The 16520-nt window shown below is 45.5% G+C and overlaps 1 protein-coding gene across 1 annotated transcript; it reads right to left on the reverse strand.

The window, feature by feature from the left end:
- Positions 1-1208: 1208 nt before the first annotated feature.
- ndufa12 (NADH:ubiquinone oxidoreductase subunit A12) lies at positions 1209-8656 on the reverse strand. Its single transcript, XM_059987766.1, has 4 exons — positions 8500-8656; positions 8020-8102; positions 2839-2926; positions 1209-1479 (listed from the first exon to the last, which is right to left on the reverse strand). Exons 1-4 carry the CDS (start codon positions 8586-8588, stop codon positions 1302-1304), a joined length of 438 nt encoding a protein of 145 aa, XP_059843749.1. The 5' UTR covers positions 8589-8656; the 3' UTR covers positions 1209-1301.
- Between the last annotated feature and the right edge of the window lie 7864 nt (positions 8657-16520).

A 16520-nucleotide genomic window follows, 5' to 3' on the forward strand; every position in this document is an offset into this window, starting at 1 on the left:
AAAAAATGAACATCTAGGATTTCCTTTCTTAGAGCTGGTTTGCCAGCTTAATCTTGCCTCTTCCAGCAGCACCATGCTTCACATCACCAACAGTCCTGGATTAAATAACCAGCTGCAAATGGGCCTTTTCAGCATCATTACCATATCGCAACAGAAAATGGAGGGTAAATGAAGAGAGAGAAAATGGGGCAAAGGAGGATACAAAGCTCAAGGTCAGCGTCTAATCAAATTTCAGCAGACACTCGAACAGATCTCTTAACGATTAGATGGGACTTTTGACCTCACAATCTACATTGCAAGATTGCACTTTATTGTTTGACTGCACTGCACTTTGTTGGTAGCTTTTACACTCTATTCTGCTTTGTTATTGTTTTACCTTACTCTACCTCAACGCACTGTGTAATGATTTGATTTGTATGCAAGCAGGGGAACAAGATGCCACTGATACATAAGGGTTGTAAATTGTACTGGAGTGAGGATTAGGGAGAGCACAGCAAAAGAGGAGTGCACTTGAATGTGCAGTTGAATAGAATGAATAAATGAGAGAGAGTGAGAAACATGGGAAAAGGGGTGCCAGGAATATCTGAAGACTTTGCTTAAAGAGACATGGAAGAAATAACGATGGAATGAGATAGGAATGAAGGTATTATGGACATCTATTCTCCTAAAACTTCTAATAGAAAAGCAACATGTTGACTATTACTTCTGCTCTACCACCTTGTTCACCCAGCTCCCCAGAGCAACCCTTCCAGGTTTATTTCCCCAGGCTTGAGTCTCTGCTGTGGTTCAATGGGTAGAACACCCATTCTTAAGCCTGAATCAGAGGTGTGCATTCAAATCCCACATCAAAAGTAAATAGAGGTAGTGCAACACCATCAATCATGCTGACAAATTCCTGCTGCTACTCTCAGGTGGACAAGAAAGATCCTACTGGAATATACAAGTTCTCCTCTGTGTGCTGGCCAACATTCTTCCCCTAAACAAGAACAAACCAGCCACAGCTGTTTTCAGGAGTTTCTGCACAAACAGACTGCTGTGTTTCTCTACACTGGATATATATATATATATATATATATATATAAAACTCTTTGAGATATCCCATGGTGAAAAGCATAGGTTGTTAGGAATAATTCAGGTTTTATAGATTGCTTACAAGTTTAAATCAGCTGAAGACGTTTGCTGGTCGTAGAATGATCCAACACAAAATGTATCCATGATGTAACTTTATTTGTTTAATGTCCACATAGAATGAGGAAGAAATTGAAGGTATCACTTAGAGTGCAAGTTGGGGCAGCACATGCTCACTTGCTGCTTTGTGGTGGGACCCACTCATGAATCTTCTTGCGAGTTGTTGAATAAGGTACATACTGTCCTGGCGTGCCACTCATGTTAAACTGATGCGTTTTGAAGATAAATTTCCTTTCAACTGGAGGGTGTGTAGTGGGTGGGTGCTCAGTAAAGCAGTGAATCCAACAATGCCTAAAGTAGCCAAGAACAGAGAAAAAAACAATAATCAAATGAATTCAAAATTCAACAACAGCTCAGCTGTTTTCAGTGGCATCTCCCATGACCTCCATCTAAAGCAATCAACGGCCGTGTTCTATAAATAAGATGCAAAAGACCTTACCCATAAGACTGAGATGAAAGGTACTGGCCATCACTAAAGGAAACCTGGAGTATACTCCACCCTTTCCAAAACAGCCGGGAAATCGATCCAACCTAACCACAAGATTGAAGCCCTTTCTACATTCCTCCCTTTCCGCACATTGAAGCAGATGTTCTTACTGGATACACAGACATTAATTTCACCCATGTTCCTGAAGAAATCCACAAAGCAGCATCAACTTATAAATTGACTATCATTCACAAGTCTGCTCTAGTCATGTGGAGGTAGTAAATCAGCACATTTTGCATCTGTCATCACTACAGCCTAAGTTCAGTAACTGAGGAAATGGTCATGATATTGCATAGAATAAAAAAAAGGGGACACTTCCAATTTGACCAGAATGGGATGCAACCTAAGTGGAAACTCTGGAGGTTCTGGCCATAACTAAGCCAATGAAATGGAGCAAAGTACGTGACGAATGCCGGCATTACATACCTGCCCAAAGAAGGGTTACCAACCAATCTGCTCTCAGCTGAGCACAAGTGATGGCAAAAATTTCGAGACAATAATCCAGAACAAAATGAAATGACAGAATCAAATCATTGGCATAATTTGAAAAACACCTGGGATGGAGTATCTACATATACAAATCATCTAAAATTGTGTGAAGGCCATTAAATGCATCTGGATTGCTGAGTTGTGTTAAATAGCTGAGCCTCAATTGGGGTGTTGTACTCATTTATGAAAGCCACAATTTAGGGAGGAAAGTAAGACTACAGCAGGTAACAAAATTATCATAATGGCACCAGGAATAGGACTATCAATCCTGCAGAGACACTTTCTACGGAACAGGACTGATGAAGGGTCTCAGCTTGAAATATCTAACTCAGGCCTGCTGAGTTCCTCCAGCATTTAGTGGTCTCCTAAGTTTTTTTTTTAAGCAAAGAATTATGATGATCTGGACTGCAATCCGTACAAGGGTGGAGGAAACAGAATCAATTGTAACCTCAGGTCAGGTAGGGAAAGATTTCTTCACCCGTGGATGTTGAATATTTGGAGTTCCTACCCAGTAGCTGATAGAGCTTTTGAGATTCACAGGCTTTGGATCAGAGATGCTTAGGAACCCAGTCTTTACACATTGACCACAACAAGAGTGAATCAAAGCTGCATCACACATAAAGCACAGCACACCACAAATGCAAAGAAAACAACTGAAAGCAACTGAATATTACCATTCTGGAGGAATCATGCTTCCATCTACTTCCCAGTAAGTGTTCTTCCCATTCATCTCTTCAGTATATTCAACCCATCTATGTCGACCTAAGAATTGAAATTATAAACCAATCAACAAGATACCACATTCACACCAATCAGAACTTAGAACAGCACAGTACAACCCCTTCAGCCCACAATGTTGTGCTGGCCTTTAATCTACACCATGCTCAATCTAACCCTTCCCTCTTACACAGCCCATAACCATCCAAGTTTCTTACATCCATGTTCCATTTAATAGTTTCTTAAATGTCCTGAATGTTCCACGCACTTGCTGCTACGTTTAAAAGAAACACCTAACTCTGACCTCTCCCCTCCACTCACCATAAAAGCATGTCCTCTGGAATTAGCCATTGCCATAATGAGATGAACAATAACCGGACGGGCTGATTAACTTGAATGTGCGATCTCCCCTTCACTGTGTTAAGTGGCTGCTACAGACCTGTGGTGCAGGTCACATCACTGAAGAGGCCTCAGAGGTCTTCTGTTAGTCAGGGTCGACCAAGGATATTGCGTCTGAACTACCTACATGACATGTAATCCAAGGAAGTACAATACGGACAGCAAGCCTATAAAGCAGGCTTCGCCTGCAGAGACTGGTGCAGTCTGACACCAGCAGTGCCAGAGGAGCTGCCAGTCAGCATTAAGCCCAACACTGGACTGCCTTAGGGACTCCAGCTCTGGATTTCTCCCTCTGGGTTTACTCCTAAAGCCTTCCCCATGAGTGGGTATAGCTGCAAGGCAGTGGAGGTCTGAGATCAAAGTTTTCCTTCTCCTAGGTGAGCTGCCAACCATGGCTGAAGAGTTCCACCTGCCTGCTGGTTGGTTGTAAGACACCAAGAAGCTGCCTTTTTCCTCTTCTCCTGTCAGAAGGAACTGTTCTGCCACACTTAGTAACTAAGCCACGCATGAAGGCCAGGAGCTGGACTTGATTGTCAGAGACTATTTGAGACGCACGCCATTGGGAGCATCTAATAGGTAATGGAAGCTTGTCCCCACTATCTCCTCCGGATATGACAACCAAGCGGCCTCAACTCTTCGGAATTCACAATATGTAGATTACGTAGGCAGCAAGTCATAAAACTAAGACACTAATGGTAAGTTGCAAAAGCACCAAAAGATATTATGGAAAAACAATAACTTTACTTATATAGCACCTTTCATACTATAAGACACAGGCTCAAGTGTTTTACATAGATTGTAAAAATAAATCAAAATTGTCATAACAATATAATTAAAATTTGAAAATCATAAAACATTATATAGAATAGAATAAAATGTAATTGAATAGACCAAATTATATAAATACATTTAACAGCAACAGGCATTAAGTAATCCTTTAAGTTCACCAAATTTAATAAGTAGGTTTTTAGAAGGGTTTTGAGATGTTCCACAGTATTAACCTAATGAAAAGTGGGAGTGGAATTATAACTTGTAGCAAATAAAATGGACATTATCAGATTGCGTTCCCATTATAAACACCATCAATTTTTCCTTAAAATCAAGATAGCAGGATAGAAACATAGAAACATAAAAAACCTATAGCACAATACAAGCCCTTCAGCCCACAATGTACTTATTTTAGAAATTACTTAGGGTTACCCACAGCCCTCTATTTTTCTAAGCTCCATGTACCTGTCCAAGAGCCTCTTAAAAGACCCTAACACATCCACCTCCACCACCGTCGCTGGCAGCCCATTCCACGCACTCAACACTTTCTGCAAAAAAAAACCCTACCCCTGACATCTCCTCTGTACCTACTTCCAAGCACCTTAAAACTGTGCCCTCTCGTGCTAGCCATTTCAGTCCTGGGAAAAAGCCACTGACTATCCACATGATCAATGCCTCTCATCAGTTTATACACCTCTATCAGGTCACCTCTCATCCTCCATCACTCCAAGGAGAAAAGGCCGAGTTCACTCAACCTATTCTCATAAGACATGCTCCCCAATCCAGGCAACATCCTTGTAAATCTCCTCTGCACACTTTCTATGATTTCTACATCCTTCCTGTAGTGAGGTGACCAGAACTGAGCACAATACTCCAAGTGGAGTCTGACAGCTTTGTACAACAGCCTATAACCAACCAGCCTCTGTCTCACGTCCATACGATGATCATATTCCCTCAACACTCTTGGTAGATTTGAATCAGGGCAACAAATAACCCACTCAAGGAATTCAGCAAGTCGAGCAGCAGCTACAGGGGAGGGGAAATGTCGATGTTTGGGGTCGAAACTGGCATTAGGACTAAGAACAAGAGGGGGAAGGGGTGAGATGGGATGCAGAGATGATAGATGGACGAAGGAGGAGCGGGGGATGATGAGCAGATTAAGCCAGGTAAGGGAGGGGAGGAGTGGAGTTAGTAGACAGAGGTAGGTGGACGAGAAACACAGGCATACAAAAGACAACACAATAAAAGACATTTGGAGCAAAATTGCAGGGGTTTAGGTTGGTCTGGTCCTGGGAAGGTAGAGATGGAGACAGACAGGAGGGTGATAAGCAGGAATACAAAGGCCACCAGTGGTGGAAATTGGTAAGTAAGGTGACAATTGGAACCATAGGTTTATGGTAGTAGGTGATTTTAACTTAGATGTCATGCCTCAAGGAAGTTGGGGTGCTGCCGTGCTTCCTTTGTAATTGCAATTACATGCTGGGTCCAGGACAGGCCCTCTGAAATGGTAACACCCAGAAATTTAAAGTTGCTGATCTGCTCCTCCTCTGATCCCCCAATGAGGACTGGCTAATGGACCTCCAGATTCCTCTTCCTTGGTCTTGCTGACATTGAGTGAGAGGTTGTTGTTATGGCACCACTTCCTCCTGTCTGCTGATTCGACACCACCACTGATTAGGCCAATGACAGTGGTGTTGTAGGCAACCTTAAGTATGGCATTGGAGGTATGCCTAGCCACACAGCCATAAGTGTAAAGTGAGTAGAGCATGGGGTTAAGCACACAGGCTTGTGGTGGTCCTGTGCCGATGAAGATTGTTGTTGCCAATCCAAACTGACTGGGACCTGCGAGGGAAGAAATTGAAGATCCAGTTGCACGATGACATATTGAGACCAAGGTTTTGGAGTTTATTGATTAGTTTTGAGGGGATGATAGTATTGAACACCAAGCTGTGGTTGATAACGAGCATCCTGATGTTTGAATCTTTGCTATCCAGATGCTCCAGGGTTGAAAAAAGGGCCGACAAAATGGCATGTGGACCTGTTGTGCTGGTAGGAAAATTAGAGCAGATCCAAGTTACTTCTCTGCAGGAGCTGATGTGTTTCATCACCAATGTTTCAGAACACTTCATCACTGTGGATATAGGTGCTACTGGACGATAGTCATAGAGGCAGATTACCACGTTCTTCTTAGGCACCAGTTTGATTGAGACCTGCAGAAGCAGGTGGTACCCTCAGACTGCCGAAGTGAGAGGTTAAAGATATTGGTGAGCACATCAGGCAGTGCTCAGTACAAGCGTTTAGCATTCAGCCAGATACCCCATTTAGGCCAGATGCTTTCCATGGGAAACTAGAACTAGAGGTCCAAGCAACACTCACAAAATGCTGGAGGAACTCTGCAGCCCAGACAGCATCTATGGAAAAGAGTACAGTTGACGTTTCAGGCTGAGACCTTTCACCAGGACTCTGTAGATTTTCTCTTGTTTGTAATAGAAGTAGGAGTCATAGGTTACGGGTGAAAAATGAAATATTTAAGGGGAGCAATCACTCAGATTGTGAAACAAGCAGTCACCAGAAGTGTTGGATGTGGGTTTGATTTCACCCTTTAAGAGAAGTTTAGATAAGTACATGGATGGGAGAGGTATGAAGGGCTATGGTCCAAGGGACTAGGAAGAATAAAATTCAGCACAGACTGGACGAGCTAAAGGGTTCAGTGACTATGACATTCAGGGAGGCGCGAGGGCAGAAGGAAACAGGAAGGGAAAAGGGGTGAAAGTGGGTGATGGGGCTGGAGGCATGTGTAGGAATGGGCAAGAAAAATGCTAGGCCAAAGGAGGATTGGAAGGAGGTAGATGGTAAAACACACCAGAGATGAGGATTACCTAAAACTGGAAAATTCAAAATTCGTACCATCATCCCTGGATGGTGGTGACGGAGTGGGTGCACGAGCAAGTATTGTACCTCCTGCTGTTGCAGTGAGTGTCAGATGTCATGGACGTCGCTCAATTTTACACCTCCTCCTCCTCATCACCGTCCACAGACTTACACAGTCCTTCCAGATGGGACAAAAGTTCATGGGTACTATCTGCAAATTCCTCTACTGCATTCAGTGCTTCCAACGTAGCCTCCTCTACGTCACTGAGAAGACAGACCAGGCAATTGATTTGCAGAGCATATCTGGTCTGTCCAGAATGGACATCCCAAGCTCCCAACTTACTTGTTACCAACAGAGAGACGTTGTGAAACAGTCAGTATCGGTATGGTGCTTTGCACCATGTCTCCAGGGGAACACTATCTATCGTTCAGCTGTATATCCGTGTATGATATACCATGTTCCTAAACCTGGTGCTGTGGGATCTATGGCTCCTGAACCTCCTGCCAAATGGCAGTAATGAGAAGAGAGCAAGGCCTGAATGGTGGAGGTCCTTGATGCTGGATGCTGCTTTCCAGCGACAGTGCTCCTTGTAGATGTGATCAGTGGTGGGGAGGGTATTTTCTGTGATGGACTGGGCTGTATCCACCACTCTCTGTAGACCTTGCCATTCCTAGGCATTTGGTGCTGGTCTTTCCAAAAGCAGAGACCAATTTTCACACACCAATGTCCCACAGACAGCAGCTACATAGTGTTAATAATGCAGATTGAACACTACTGATTTTCGACAAAATTACACAGCGCCATCTCTTACTGCTGAGGGCAGGTGGATCATCCTAAAGCAACACAATTCTCAGCCCCTCAGTAAACCACAGCCCATACTTTCAGTGGAAAATTCTGCAGCAGAACCAGAACCCAAAACATACTTGCACCAAAGAGACCACTAGCACTGAGTCAGAATCCAGTTTAATATCACTGGCATATGTCATGAAATGTATTTTAAAATATAATTTCCCATTGGACCTGCACATAAAGAGTCGCTTATCATTGTAAATAACAGAAGTTAGATATCACATCCTTAGCAACCAAAAGCAACACTTACCAAAGAAATATCGTTTGTCTTCATAATATTTGTTTCCATACTTGTCTTCCCCAACAAGGTTCCCAGTTTTTAGTTCACTTGTTCTATAAAACCAAATACCAATTGATGGTAATTGTCCTCCATCTCCTCTCCATGCTATTACTCTTCCCTCTTCTCCTCCCCTCTCCTGATTTATCCTCAACTCGTCTCCTCCCACTTCCCCCTCTGATTTACCCTCCCCTCATCTCTTCCCTCCACTATGATTTACCCTTCGCTCATCTCCTCCCTCTCCCTCTCCCTCCCCTCTGATTTACCGTCCCCTCATCTCCTCCCTCGGATTTACCTCCCCTTCCCCTCTTACCTTTACGCTCTGTCCCTCCCTCCCCCCTGCCTTTGCCCAGGGTGACCTCTTCGTTCCCTGACGGTCACCTCCCCTCGCCGACTTGAACATAAAAACTTTGTTCCCATCTACTCTGAAATGACTCCATTAACTTATCCAACCTTAGAAGATGAAACAAAGCACCACGAATACCGCCGTGACTCCAAAACTGAGTCCATCCCCTTCTGAACACAGCAAGAACATCCGCCATGTCGGCCGGCGAACCGCCTTACCACTTCGTTCTGACCCGCCCCACAGCGCCGACCCGCGGCCGGCTGAACGACCCGTCCCACAGCGCCGACCCGCGGCCGGCTGAACGACCCGTCCCACAGCGCCGACCCGCGGCCGGCTGAACGACCCGTCCCACAGCGCCGACCCGCGGCCGGCTGAACGACCCGTCCCACAGCGCCGACCCGCGGCCGGCTGAACGACCCGTCCCACAGCGCCGACCCGCGGCCGGCTGAACGACCCGTCTCACAGCGCCGACCCGCGGCCGGCTGAACGACCGTCTCACAGCGCCGACCCGCGGCCGGCTGAACGACCGTCTCACAGCGCCGACCCGCGGCCGGCTGAACGACCCGTCCCACAGCGCCGACCCGCGGCCGGCTGAACGACCGTCCCACAGCGCCGACCCGCGGCCGGCTGAACGACCCGTCTCACAGCGCCGACCCGCGGCCGGCTGAACGACCCGTCTCACAGCGCCGACCCGCGGCCGGCTGAACGACCCGTCTCACAGCGCCGACCCGCGGCCGGCTGAACGACCCGTCTCACAGCGCCGACCCGCGGCCGGCTGAACGACCGTCTCACAGCGCCGACCCGCGGCCGGCTGAAAGACCCGCCCCACAGCGCCGACCCGCGGCCGGCTGAACGACCGTCTCACAGCGCCGACCCGCGGCCGGCTGAACGACCGTCTCACAGCGCCGACCCGCGGCCGGCTGAACGACCGTCTCACAGCGCCGACCCGCGGCCGGCTGAAAGACCCGCCCCACAGCGCCGACCCGCGGCCGGCTGAACGACCCGTCTCACAGCGCCGACCCGCGGCCGGCTGAACGACCGTCTCACAGCGCCGACCCGCGGCCGGCTGAAAGACCCGCCCCACAGCGCCGACCCGCGGCCGGCTGAACGACCGTCTCACAGCGCCGACCCGCGGCCGGCTGAAAGACCCGCCCCACAGCGCCGACCCGCGGCCGGCTGAAAGACCCGCCCCACAGCGCCGACCCGCGGCCGGCTGAACGACCCGTCTCACAGCGCCGACCCGCGGCCGGCTGAACGACCGTCTCACAGCGCCGACCCGCGGCCGGCTGAACGACCCGTCCCACAGTACCTACCGACTCGCCACCTGATGAAGGGTCGCAGCCCAAAACGTCGACTTTCTGTGGATGCTACCTGACGCAGCATTTTGTGAGTGTGTTGCTGCTGACTTTACCCCGTTCATACTCTCCCGCAGGTAAAAATACTCCAGCATCTCTCTTTGGTTCATATATATAAATCAGGTCTCTTAAGCATCCAAGGAATGCAGCTCCAAGCTTCTCGCTGCTTCAGTAAAGCAACCAGTCAAATTCTCTCTTCTCCCCTCTCCCAAAAGCCCGAAACCATGTGCCGCCAGGTGTAAGGATAGCATCTATCCCGCTGTTATCTTGAGTGGACATCCTGTATAGAAAGATATGGATCCTGACCTTACAATCTAATTCACTATGATCGTATAATTCACTAAGATCGTGCACTTTATCGTGCACGAATACTTATCTAAAGCACACGTCCGGTGTCTACTGTTTCTACGGCACCCTTGACTGCCTGGTCCATAACGACCGAAAGAGTGAAAGGTTACCATGTGCTAGATTTGAACTCTACAGCGTTGTGGCATCTGCAGGTAGTGGGAGGGTCTGCAATATTCCTGACACAGGCCAGTCCCTGCCTTCCATGAAGAAGTTGTGTTGATGTCAATGCCCCAGCACATCACCGCATAGACAATTGTTCAGACCACAACAGACTGGTAGAGTATGTGGAGGAGAGGCTGCGTACTCCAAAGAACCTCAGCTGAAATTTGCCAGGGTCTTTGGTAAGGTACCAAATCAGCCCAAACTCCAAATGAAATACAACCACTGGTGTGCATTCTTCATGATACGTCGTGCCTACATGTAACACTTAACCAACAGGCTGGTATATGTCTAGACCGGGGGTTGGCAACCTGTGGCTCTTTCATCTCTGTGCTGCGGCTCCCTGTTGCTTTGGGAAATAATTGGTCAGTATTTAATTAAAATGTATTTTATGTTAGTTTGTTAGTTTTTGAAATGTAATTCTAAATTTGAAGATTATGGTGATCTTGTACAATCTAAATAAAACGTTGTGGCGACCCATTTCCTGGCACATCCGAACCGGCTCACAATTAGCCAGAGTTCAGGCTAAGGGAGATAGCCTGCGGGGGTTTGTGAGTACGTGTCTTTTGGAGCATCCGCGCCAATGGGGGGGGCGGGTTGAGGGAGGCTTTAAAGCAAGGCTGTTTAGTTCAAATAAAGTTATCTTTGACTGCAGTTTACCGACTGCGTGTAGCACACCACTACAACGTGTTTTTATTGCTATTAATATACGTCACCACTGCCAATGCCTGACTGCCGCCAGTGCGCGATTTCTTTAATTTTTCGATCCAAGGTAGGCTAACTATGGAGAATTCTAAAAAAAGAAAAGTGACTGAAGAAAACAGAATGTTTAATGATACGTGGACAGATTCATTTGCTTTCACTGTTGACGAGACTGGTTTACTGGTATGCTTAGTATGCAATGAGAAACTAGCAAACAACAAAAAGTCAAATGTCGCAAGACATTTCCAGAATAAACACGCAGCCTTTGCTCAAAAATATCCGGATGGAGATGAGAGAAAAAAAGCCGTTTCGGAACTGATGCGGAAGGTTGATCTGAGCAAAAATCATTTCAAGAAGTGGATGAAGTCTGGAAAATCAACTACATACGCTAGTTTTGTTGCCGCTCAGGAAATAGTCAGGCATGGGAAGCAGTTTACAGATGGTGAATACATAAAAGAATCTTTCATTAAGATTTCAGAATATCTATTCACGGATTTTAAAAACAAGAGTGAAATTGTGCAGAAAATCAGGGATATGCCCCTCTCTGCAAAGACTGTCAAAGACAGAACCATAAAAATGGCAGAAGACATCACAAGACAGCAAATTAAAGACATCAATTCAGCTGTGGCCTACTCGATTGCCTGTGACGAGTCTAAAGACAAAGGTGATATTGAACAAATAGCGCTGTTCTGCCGGTATGTAAACTCTGCCGGGCCACAGGAAGAACTGATTGAGTTGATACCTCTAAAAGAACAAACACGGGGGGAGGACATCTGTGAGGCTGTCTTGAATTGTTTAAGAGCCAAAGGAATAAAGACCACCCACCTGGTGTCAGTAGCTACTGATGGGGCACCAAGTATGACAGGAGCGCACAAGGGATTTGTGGCTTTACTGCAGAAGTCGCTGGACAGAAAGCTGCTGACTTTTCACTGCATCTTGCACCAAGAGGCACTGTGCGCTCAAACATTTCCTCCGGAATGCACAGAAGTAATGGATGTTGTTATTCAGATTGTCAATAAAATAATGGCAAAAAGTTTAAATCACCGTCAATTCCGTTTGTTACTGGATGAGCTGGAAAGCGCATATTCTGATCTCCTGCTGCACAACAAAGTCCAGTGGCTGTCCAGAGGGGAGGTGCTGAAACACTTTGTCGCGTGTCTGGAAGAAGTGAAAACTTTCCTGGGCAGCAAAGGGTTCACCTTTCCTGAGCTGGAACAGCCAGAGTGGCTGGAAAAGCTACACTTCATGGTAGACATGACAACGCACCTGAACACGCTGAGCACAGCTCTTCAGGGGAAAGGAAGTACAGCCCTACACATGTTGGAGGATGTTTTGGCATTCGAGCACAAGTTGACAGTGCTTGCCAGAGATTTACAGAAAGGCACATTGTCTCACTTACCCAATTTGAGAGAGTTCAAACAAGGTCACGACATGATAAATTCGGAGTATTTACATTCTGCAATCATCGCAATGCAAACATCGTTTGGGAAACGCTTCTGTGAGTTCAGAGAAGAAAAAAACACATTATCCTTCCCGGTCACTCCCCTAAGCATCGATCCATCCCTACTGAATACGACTGCATTGGCAGGTGTGAGTCAACCTGATCTTGAGATGGAACTGGCCGACCTAGCCGACAAAGACATATGGGTGTCCAAGTTTAAACACTTGACAGCAGACCTTGAAGATGTTGCCCGTCAGAAGGCCGTTCTTGCTCAGAATCACAAATGGAATGATATTGAAAACCTCCTCAAACCGGACAAACTTGTGTTCGAAACATGGAATGCTATCCCCGACATTTATGTAAACATTAAAAAGTATGCACTTGGAGTCCTGTCAATCTTTGGATCCACATATGTATGTGAGCAGGTGTTCTCCAACATGAACTTTATTAAAAACAAACATCGCGCACGCCTCACAGATGACAGCTTGCGATCCTGTGTAAAGATGAAGGTGACGTCATACAGCCCTGATGTGCAGACGCTGTGTGCTGAGGTCCAGGAGCAGAAATCCCATTAACCAAGTATGATAAATATTTTAATTGCCTATTATTTTATGTATATTCATATATTTTCATTGTTCAGTGAAATAGTCCTTTTATTTTTCAGGGCAGGGGTCAGCAACCTTTACCACTGAAAGAGCCATTTGGACCCGTTTCCCACAGAAAAGAAAACACTGGGACCTGCAAAACCCGTTTGACATTTAAAATGAAATAACACTGCATACAACGTTTTGTTTTGCCTTTATGCTATGTATAAACAAACTATAATGTGTTGCATTTATGAAATTGATGAACTCCTGCAGAGAAAATGAAATTACATTTCTGCATGCAACAAAAACATTTTGAACTCCGAAAAAAAGACTTTGGGTTGAAGGTTACTTTTAAGTAAAATACTCAACGTCTATTTGAGTCCTTCTTGTATTTATGAAAAACGCCAAACTTAAATTTGCCGCCAGCAGCAAACCAAAAATAACGTCAGCCAGCTGTCAACCTGAAAAATAAAAGGACTATTTCACTGAACAATGAAAACATATGAATATACGTAAAATAATAGGCAATTAAAATATTTATCATACTTGTTCAGGTTGAGTCACAGCTGACAATGCAGTCGTATTTAGTAGGGATGGATCGATGCTTAGGGGAGTGACCGGGAAGGATAATGTGTTTTTTTCCTCTCTGAACTCACAGAAGCGTTTCCCAAACGATGTTTGCATTGCGATGATTGCAGAATGTAAACACTCCGAATTTATCATGTCGTGACCTTGTTTGAACTCTCTCAAATTGGGGAAGTGAGACAATGTGCCTTTCTGTAAATCTCTGGCAAGCAACGTCAACTTGCGCTCGAATGCCAAAACATCCTCCAACATGTGCAGGGCTGTATGTCCTTACCCCGTTGAAGAGCTGTGTTCAGCGTGTTCAGGTGCGCTGTCATGTCTACCATGAAGTGTAGCTTTTCCAGCCACTCTGGCTGTTCCAGCTCAGGAAAGTTGAGCCCTTTGCTGCCCAGGAAAGTTTTCACTTCTTCCAGACACGCGACAAAGCGTTTCAGCACCTCCCCTTTGGACAGCCACTGGACTTTGTTGTGCAGCAGGTGCCCCATCAGTAGCTACTGACACCAGATGGGTGGTCTTTATTCCTTTGGCTCTTAAACAATTCAAGACAGCCTCACAGATGTCCTCCCCCCGTGTTTGGTCTTTTAGAGGTATCAACTCAATCAGTTCTTCCTGTGGCCCGGCAGAGTTTACATACCGGCAGAACAACGCTATTTGTTCAATATCACCTTTGTCTTTAGACTCGTCACAGGCAATCGAGTAGGCCACAGCTGAATTGATGTCTTTAATTTGCTGTCTTGTGATGTCTTCTGCCATTTTTATGGTTCTGTCTTTGACAGTCTTTGCAGAGAGGGGCATATCCCTGATTTTCTGCACAATTTCACTCTTGTTTTTAAAGTCCGTGAATAGATGTTCTGAAATCTTAATGAAAGATTCTTTTATATATTCACCATCTGTAAACTACTTCCCGTGCCTGACTATTTCCTGAGCGTCAATATAACTGGCGTATGTCGTTGATTTTCCAGTCTTCATCCATTTCTGGAAATGATTTTTGCTCAGATCAACCTTCCGTATCAGTTCCGAAACGGCTTTTTTTCTCTCATCTCCATCCGGATATTTTTGAGCAAAGGCTGCGTGTTTATTCTGGAAATGCCTTGCGACATTTGACTTTTTGTTGTTTGCTAGTTTCTCATTGCATATTAAGCATACTGGTAAACCAGTCTCGTCAACAGTGAAAGCAAATGAATCTGTCCACGTATCATTAAACGTTCTGTTTTCTTCAGTCACTTTTCTTTTTTTAGAATTCTCCATAGTTGGCTTACCTTGGATCAAAAAATTAAAGAAATCGCGCACTGGCGGGTGTCAGGTATTGGCAGTGGTGACGTATATTAATAGCGATAAAAACACGTTGTAGCGGTGTGCTCACGCAGTCAGTAAACTGCAGTCGAATAACTTTATTCGAACTAAACAGCCTTGCTTTTAAGCCTCCCTCAACCCAGCCCCCATGGACGCAGATGCTGCAAAAGACGCGTACTCACAAACCCCCGTAGGCTATCTCCCTTAGCCGGAATGCTGGCTAATTGTGAGCCGTTTCGGATGTGCCAGGAAATGTGTCGCCACACTTAGATTGTACAAGATCACCATAATCTTCAAATTTAGAATTACATTTCAAAAGCTAACAAACTAACATAAAATACATTTTAATTAAATACTGACCAATTATTTCCCAAAGCCACAGGGAGCCGCAGCACAGAGGTGAAAGAGCCACAAATGGCTCGGGAGCCGCAGGTTGCCGACCCCCGGTCTAGGGGAAAAGGGGATCCAGCCACACACCAATCCCACCTCCCGTACATGCAGGTGCTGTGAGAATCAAGTTTATGCCTCGCGCCCGCACACAGTATCAAATCCACACCAGATACCATTATGAAATACACTTTAAAGAGTTTACTAAAACTAAAAGAGTACTATGCAATACAATATATATGAAAGAAAAGAAAAAGTAAAAGGCGCCAACTTATCAAAGTTCAGTCAGTTTAGTGCACATCGTTGGAGCTCAACCATCGAACCATTCAACCCCTCGTCGCTTTCCTCCGACCTCCACGTCTTCGCACCCGGGACCATCCCCGGTGGTCAACCAAGCAGTGCAGCGCACGTCCACCTTCCTCGGTGTCTTCCTCCCGACTCTCTCGAAAACCCGTGAATCCCCCCCCCAAGTTCCCAGCCTCACAAGACAAAATAACATTCCCCATTGGTTAACAAATGAATACAATCCCCATATCAGCAAGTGTAAAGCTAAACAACTGCGAGAGAAACACTGATCAGACAAAGAAGCATTCCTACTCTTAACAAACCAAAGAAGCCATTCTGAGTCACATACACAAGACATTTTACATACAGATCCTCTATAGACAGAATGCAAGACAAGCTTTTCACCGAATCTTGGTAAAGGTGACAATAATAACCAATACCAATTCCAATAGCAAATCTGTCTAGTGTCTCTTTCTTAGACAACCCCCTCATCCCAGGAATTAACATAGTGAGGCTCCTTTAACCAAAGCTGTACAATTGTTACAAAACCTCCCTATTCTTAAATTCCAACCCCTTCACAATAAAGGCCAATGTGCATCCTTGCCTCGTTAACAATTTGTTGAACTCCCTAATTCACTGCAATTCATGCATTGGAACACCTCGATCCCATTGAATTTCATTCACATAGTCTCTCTCCATTTAGATAGTAATCTGCCTTTTGATTCCTCTTAACAAAGTACATGACCTCACATCTTAGCATTCAATCTATACATATCCCTTTCCAGAATCACAATGTCCTTGTCACAACACGCCTACTTTCTTGTCATCTATAAACTTGGAAACTTCATATTTCATTCCCTCCTCCAGATGATTAAATAATAAACAACTGTGGGCCAAGAACCAATCCCTGGGCTACTTCGCTAGTTATTCCCTGCAGCCTAAAAAGAACCTACTTATTCCATAAAGTCTGTTTGCCAAGTGATCAT

Source organism: Hypanus sabinus, chromosome 13 (assembly GCF_030144855.1).
Source record: "Hypanus sabinus isolate sHypSab1 chromosome 13, sHypSab1.hap1, whole genome shotgun sequence".
NCBI classification, from domain to species: domain Eukaryota; kingdom Metazoa; phylum Chordata; class Chondrichthyes; order Myliobatiformes; family Dasyatidae; genus Hypanus; species Hypanus sabinus.

Excerpts from the sequence above, each read along its gene's own strand:
- ndufa12 (XM_059987766.1), bottom strand. The coding sequence starts at position 8,588 with ATGGCGGATGTTCTTGCTGTGTTCAGAAGGGGATGGACTCAGTTTTGG. Across the intron at positions 8,103-8,499 it reads GCTTTGTTTCATCTTCTAAG|AACAAGTGAACTAAAAACTG; the intron begins GTTGGATAAGTT and ends TTGGTTTTATAG. Across the intron at positions 2,927-8,019 it reads AGACAAACGATATTTCTTTG|GTCGACATAGATGGGTTGAA; the intron begins GTAAGTGTTGCT and ends TTCAATTCTTAG.